Here is a 7,945-nt window from a genome sequence, read left to right as displayed (position 1 = left end):
ATATCTTTCCATGGTCCTCGACCGGGCTAAGTTGGTGAGGTCATACGTCACTGGAACAGTCACCATAGTGGAGGTATCGTTTTCTCGTCACCAAAAGATCGCACCCACACGCTTCTTTTCTGATGTATGTTTTATTATTTAGATGGGTTAAGCTGATTAGAGAAAGATATTAAGACGAAATAAAGAAATTTAAATTCATAATATGTTGTATTATGATGTTAACACCATGATAATTTTGATTGAAGTATCATAAATCTTAAAAGGTTTAATTTGTATTAATACTCTAGCTATGTCCATCAAAAACCTGCACCCCTCAATTCTTGGCCATCGCAACTACTAGTAGCGTTGAGAGAGAGAAGCGAAGGGCGAAAGGATGGAGGGGCAGTACTGCTTCACCTCCACCAACGACAAACCAAGAAAGCCGTCGCCGCCAGCGGCCGGGAAAAGGGCGGCAGCGGCAGCGGCAGCGGCAGTCGGGAGCGCAGGCGGTGGCGGTAAGGATAGGCCGTACAGAGGAGTCAGGATGCGAAAGTGGGGGAAGTGGGTAGCTGAGGTACGGGAGCCCAACAAGCGATCGCGGATTTGGCTGGGGTCCTACTCCACCGCGGTGGCCGCCGCCAGGGCCTACGACACCGCCGTCTATTACCTCAGGGGCCGTTCCGCCAGACTCAACTTCCCCGACGAGATCCTCTCTGATGACCCGGTGGTCGGAGGCGCCCCCATGTCGGCCGCGTTGATTCGGAAGAAGGCCACCGAGGTGGGCGCAAGAGTGGACGCACTCTGGATGGGTCTCATGTCACCAACGCCGCCGCAGCAGCAACAGCAACGACCACATAGGGAACACCATCAACACCGGCTTCAGTTTCAGCAGCAGCAGCAGCAGCCAACTCGGGCGGCTAAAAACCCTGATCTCAATCAGCAGCCGAGCCCCGAGAGCTCTGATGTGGACTAGAACACTAGTCTATGTATATGTGTTCTTCAGTCTTCATCAGCTTTTGGTCGGCCTGTTCGCCGATGATGAAGGTTAGCTCAGACCGAGAGTTATCTTTCTTTTACGTTTTTTCGTGTTTTTCTTTCTTGGTTTGTTCTTTGTTGGTCCGTCATCAAGAGAAGTGTAAGGATGAAGGTTAAGGTGGTTGACCAAATCCCAAGCCGATGTTAAAGAGTGTAGACAACAAGGGTGGTAGGGTTGGGTGGGTCAGAGGAGATGGATAAGATGTCGCTGTACATGACTTTAGATTGAGCTTGAAGAAAGCCAGAGGCAGGAAGGGTCAAATGGACATGATCAGCTATAGCCGCTGTTGCTACTCTGTAGCAGCAGCATGTGTCTGTGGGGGATGGCGTACCTGCGCGCCCAACCCAACAGCGAAGCACATAATGGACCGTCTGATGTGGCGGGTCCCTGATGCTGTGGCCTTTAAACACGTTGCTGTAGCACCAGGCACATCGAAGTGTGCTGCAAATCTCTGACGTGTGACTTCTTCTTTTGTTGGTGCTGTGGGTGGGAACGGGGCACCTACCTGGATGAGGATGTCGCAACTTGGACTTATGTTGGGACTCACCAACACCTAGTGGATGAGCGACAGCCGAGGTATAGGTACTACGCTTATCGCGCACTTCCGGCCATCTCCACCAATCAAGGCATCAGGGAACCGTGGATACTCTACCTGGCATGTATGGTTTGGATGATGTGCGATACCTTGTCCTCGAACCCAACCTGAGTCCAACCCATCTTCCAAAACTATTGCCTTTACGGACATCATACGACAACTGGGTGCACTGATTTGTTCCTTGACGTGGTGGCATAGCTAGATGTGCCTTGTCAAGTACATCCAGTATGATGTGACGGCATAGCTGGATCCTATTAGAAGGAAGCGGGGATCTCAATATGTATGACCTTCTCTTCAATGATGTTACACCTCCAATGAGGAGAGGATCTACAATATCTGTCATATATTGACGTATAGACACCTCTGCATGGGAGATAAGACATGTTATTGCACCTCGGTTTGCCTAAGAACGAACTTCCTCATCTCCAAAGTAATCGTTCCATATAATTAGGTATTCTTTAGATTCAGGCAACTCAAAATAAGGTTAGATTTGGGTTTTCTGAATATATATATATATATATATATATATATATATATATATAAAGAACGGAAAGGAAAGCACAACTAGCTCATCCTCATTTATCATAATATCATGATATCTTATTGTCTATTCGAAATTTCGACACATCACACTATACTTTAGTATATCGCTCAATCTTTCAACCTATCAATTTCATCATGACATCCAATTTTTTAACGCGATATATAATCCATTTGATATGATGTTCGAATCTCTAGCATCAAGTCCATAAGACATATTGGTCAATCCTCTAGCTCGACGTCTAATTTTCGACACAAAAATCTTTCAACACAACGTCTAACTCTTTTACTCGATATTTAACCCTTCTATAGTTTGAGTCTATGATCAAAGTATTTTCTATATCATTTATCTCAAAAACACATAATTTATTAAATTTATTAATTAATTTTATTATCAAAATTTAAGTCATAATAGAAGGAGCTTATAATTTAACAATCCTTCTTCCGACCATCTTATTATAAAGATTTTCTTTGAGTTATTATCAATCTTACCCTTTTTCATTTGTCAAATTAAGCTATACTAAAGAGGCCTTTGATAGTAGCATGAAAAAATAGAAGTAGAAGAAGAAAGAATATCCCAAAGACAACTAAGAAGAAGCCCCAATTAACCCTAATTTTCAAGCCTCTATCAGAAAAGAGAGAAGAAATTCTATAAAATGCTATAGACCTCCAACCATTGCCCCTTCTTCCATGAGTTTTTTATCCAAAATCCTTTATTCAAACCTCATCCACCAACTATAAGTAGTCCTAAAATCATATTACTTGCTATCCAAGCCTAAGGAGGAAATTTCGATAATAGTATTGAAGGAGGAGATTGAAATCAATAGTGATCCTCAACCGAGAGTACCCAAGTGCTGTCCAAAGATAACTTGTGTTTTAACACTTTTATTCTAAGTCTTTTATTGTGCTTTATTCCATTGTTTAGCCCTCACAGTTGACACTTTAACCTTACGAGTAATAGATGTTATTTTTCTTTTGATTTTACATTTATTTCTAGTGATATTGTTTTCTTTTATCAAAATTTCTATTTGAGAGATGATACAGGATCAATGAATCGTTGAACCTAAATTCTATTAGGATCACTTTTAAGGTATTACAATCGGTCCTTAATCTTATAGTTAAGATTTATGAATTTCTAATGAATAATAAACTTATGAATGGATTTGAATGAGTTTAAAGTGAGAATATATATATATATATACATATATATATGTATATATTTATGTATATGTATATATGTATGTATACGTGTGTGTATATATACAAGTAAAAAAATATCTTGACAATCTTTGGAGAGGGGATTGGTCCGCAAAGCTAAAGTTAGTTTTGTGGGCTAACGAGCATAGGATAGGTAGTTTTTGTTCTTTAAAGTAATATAAATGCATTTTTTGTTTTGGGCATTCCTTTCATTAAACTGAAAGACCACTACGATCCATAAGATCTAGTAGTTTGAGTTTACCACTAAATCTTGAGTTGCTCTATCGATTATGTTATCATAGTTTGAGTTTACATGTTTCATAGTACACGTCTAAAGAGAGAGTTTATTGTGTGAGCCTAAATAAGCGCTTATTACACCAGTGGTGCAACATCCGATAGTTTTCATAATAGAAAAACCAAACAAACAACACAAAATTAGTAGAGGAAAATGAAAAACATGAGATGATATTTTTATTCATGAAGTCATACAGTTATAGTAGCCGTTGAATATGAGTTGTAGAATGCTAAGGGATGACAATAGGGAAACATGAGATGAGATTTTTATTCCAACAACATGAGGTTATACAGCTATAGGAGCCGGTGATTATGGATCGTAGAATGCTGGGGGATGACAATGGGGATCACATGTAGGGCAATGTGATCTGCAAATCTCCCATGATTGCCAGCAAAATCGATCAGCTGCACAACAGTAGCAAACATCCCAATCTGCGCATGACCCTTTAACACAAGGAATTATTACTATTTTGTTTTCCTCTTCCCGTCTTTCGATATCACGACCTTAAATTTTGGGACAACAATGAAGTAAAACCAGATTAGTAGACAAAAAATATTTCTTTGTTTTTTTATAAAATAGATTAGACAGTAAAATAAAGTCATTGATCTACTTGTAAATTATAGTTTTTTCTTTGATTGAAAGAACACGTTCAATTTGAATTTAATTAATAATAGAGAGCCCAACAACAGTTAGCACAGAAATACTTACCATGACTTAGAGTATAAAGACATCCGATAATAACTAATATGATAATCAAGCGTGTGACGATCATTTTAACCGGATATAATATATTTTAAGAGTCCAATTGAGCCTTTATATAGAATGTTCAAACGTTCATATATATAGTATGTATTAAGCTAGCGATTTAGTGAAACTAAAATAATATTAGATACATCTATTTTCAACGTGAAAAAGATATAGTTAAAAAGGGAGATCACAATGAGTTCATCCCCCATAACCTATAAGTCCATCATACTAGTTTACCATATTAAGTCATTCATCGAACCATGTTTCGGGACTGCAGTGGAGCTCAACCCAAGTCAAGTTGCAACATCCTCATCCTGACGGTGCGGTAACCCATGCCTATTTCCTTTGGTCGCACCCACACCACAACACCAACGAGAAAGAAAACACTAGTAAGAAAGTTTCAGTACAGTTTGACATTACAGTGAACAAACACATTAGCTTTGTTGATTGACATCATGTAGATATACTTGAGAAAGGGCTTGCCGATTTGTATAAAAGCTTTGGTCCATTGAGATATTGGGGGACAACACGTTTGAGCGTGCAAGATGTGGATCCGCATAATGCATTTGAACTGCCATGTGTTAGATGGATTTATCCAATTGAAGACTCGTAAGGTCATTTAGTTTCACATTGGTCGAGGAGTATGAGTACCAAGGACTCATAAGTCCGTCAGGTCTCCCTTACCCTCAGATGTGCTTTTTCGAACTCACATGCTTCGAAAAGGATAAAATCGTATGGGTATGCCCATCGTCCAAAGCGGATAATTCCTCGCGAGCCTATGGGCTACACCAATGGTCGACCGACCAAATTATCCTTGATCAAATTGGCGCTAGAAGGAAGGTCCGAGGCCTGCACCTTGGCTCCCCTACGGGAGAGAGTACTCCTTTACCCTTAGAGGTGCCTTTTCGAGCTCATATGCTCCGAAAAGAATAAAATCGTGCGGGTACGCTCATCATCCAAAGCGGACAATTTCTCACGAGCCTACGGGTCACACCAATGGCCGACCGACCAAATTATCCCTTATTAAAGACAAAACCTAATAATCAATCCGGCATCTAATGGTATATTTTTTGTATGGTATGTATGGTTTGGATGATGTGCGATACCTTGTCCTGGAACCCAACCTGAGTCCAACCCATCTTCCAAAACTATTGTCTTTACGGACATCATACGACAACTGGGTGCACTGATTTGTTCCTTGACGTGGCGGGCATAGCTGGATGTGCCTTGTCAAGTACATCCAGTATGACGTGGCGGCATAGCTGGATCCTATTAGAAGGAAGCAGGGATCTCAATATGTATGGCCTTCTCTTCAATGATGTTGCACCTCCGATGAGGAGATGATCTACAGTATCTGCCATATATTGACGTATAGACACCTCTGCATGGGAGATGAGATATGTTATAGCACCTCGGTATGCCTAAGAACGAACTTCCTCATCTCCAAAGTAATCGTTCCATATAATTAGATATTCTTTAGATTCAGGCAACTCAAAATAGGGTTACATTTGGGTTTTCTGAACATTAAAAAAAAAAGGAATGGAAAGGAAAGCACAACTAGGTCATCCTCATTTATCATAATATCATGATCTCTTATCGTGTGTTCGAAACTCCAACACATCACACTATACTTTTGTATATTGCTCAATCTTCCAGCCTATCGATTTCACCGTGGCATCTAATTTTTTAATGCGATATCTAATCCTTTTGATATGATGTTCGAATCTCTAGCATGAAGTCCATAAGACATATTGATCAATCCGACACAACGTCTAACTCTTTTACTCGACATTTAACCTATCTATAGTTTGAGTCTATGATCAAAGTAATTTCTACATCATTTATCTCAAAAACACATAGTTCATTAAATTCATCAATTGATTTCATTATCAAAATCTAAGCTCTAATAGAAGGAGCTTATAAGTTTAGCAACCCTTTTTCCCTTGTATGACCATCTTATTATAGAGATTTTTTTGAGTTATTATCAATCTTACCCTTTTTCATTTGTTAAATTAAATTGTTGGATAGTATAGATTCTAAAGAGCCCATTGATAGTAGTATGAAAAAATAGAAGTAGAAGAAGAAAGAATATCTTAAAGACAACTAAGAAGAAGCCCTAATTGATCCTAATTTTCAAGCCATAGCCCCTTCTTCCTTGAGTTTTAGTATCCAAAATCTTTTATTCAAACTTCATCCACCAACTATAAGTAGTCCTAAAATCATATTACTTGCTATCCAAGCAGTAGGAGGAAGATCCAACAATAGTATCGAAGGAGGAGATTGAAATCAACAGTGATCCTCAACCGAGAGTACCCAACTGCTGCCAAAAGATAACTTGTGTTTTAACACTTTTATTCTAAATCTTTTATTGTGTTTTATTCCATTGTTTAGCCCTCGCAGTTGACACTTTAACCTTACGAGTAATAGAGGTTATTTTTCTTTTGATTTTACATTTATTTCTAGTGATATTGTTTTCTTCTATCAAAATTTCTATTTGAGAGATGATACAGGATCAATGAATCGTCGAACCTAAATTCTATTAGGATCACTTTTAAGGTATTACAACCGGTCCTTAATCTTATAGTTAAGATTTATAAATTTCTAATGAATAATAAACTTATGAATGGATTTGAATGAGTTTAAAGTGAGAAAGAATATATATATATATATATATATATATGTATATATATATATATATGTATATATTTATGTATATGTATATATGTATGTATACGTGTGTATATATATAAGTAAAAAAGTATTTTGACAATCTTTGGAGAGGGGATTAGTCCGCAAAGCTAAAGTTAGTTTTGTGGGCTAACGAGCATAGGATAGGTAGTTTTTGTTCTTTAAAGTAATATAAATGTAATTTTGGTTTGGGCATTCCTTTCATTAAACTGAAAAACCACTATGATCCATAAGATCTAGTAGCATTGTCTTTATGATAAATTTGAAACGTTGATATGTGGTATACATTATTTATTTTTCATTTTGTTACCACTAAATCTTGAGTTGCTCTATCGATTATGTTATCATAGTTTGAGTCTACATGTTTCATAGCGCACGTTTAAAGAGGGTGTTTATTGTGTGAGCCTAAATAAGTGCTTATTACACTAGCAATGTAAGATCCGATAATTTATGGAATAAAAAAACCAAACAAACAATACAAAATTAGTAGAGAAAAAAGAAAAACATGAGATGAGATTTTTATTCCAACAACTCGAGGTTATACAGCCATAGGAGCCGGTGATTATGGATCGTAGACTGCTGGGGGATGACAATGGGGATCACATGTAGGGCAATGTGATCTGCAAATCTCCCATGATTGCCAGCACAATTGATCAGCTTCACAACAGTAGCAAACATCCCAATCAGGGCATGGCCCTTTAACACAAGGAATTATTACTATTTTGTTTTCCTCTTTTCGTCTTTCGATATCACGACCTTTAATTTTGGGACAACAAAGAAGTAAAACCATATTAGTAGACAAAAAATATTTCTTTATTTTTTTTATAAAATAGATTAGACAGTAAAGTAAAGTCATTGATCTACTTGT

General features: G+C 38.0%; 1 protein-coding gene across 1 annotated transcript; it reads left to right on the top strand.

Moving 5' to 3' along the window:
* The first annotated feature begins 304 nt into the window (after positions 1 to 304).
* Positions 305 to 1,055, top strand: LOC103985521 (ethylene-responsive transcription factor ERF011). Its single transcript, XM_009403246.3, has one exon. It carries the CDS (start codon positions 374 to 376, stop codon positions 950 to 952), a length of 579 nt encoding a protein of 192 aa, XP_009401521.2. The 5' UTR covers positions 305 to 373; the 3' UTR covers positions 953 to 1,055.
* The last annotated feature ends 6,890 nt before the right edge of the window (positions 1,056 to 7,945 follow it).

This window comes from Musa acuminata, chromosome BXJ2-5 (assembly GCF_036884655.1).
Source record: "Musa acuminata AAA Group cultivar baxijiao chromosome BXJ2-5, Cavendish_Baxijiao_AAA, whole genome shotgun sequence".
Taxonomy (NCBI): Eukaryota; Viridiplantae; Streptophyta; class Magnoliopsida; order Zingiberales; family Musaceae; genus Musa; species Musa acuminata.
This window is presented reverse-complemented; position numbering and strand designations above follow the sequence as displayed.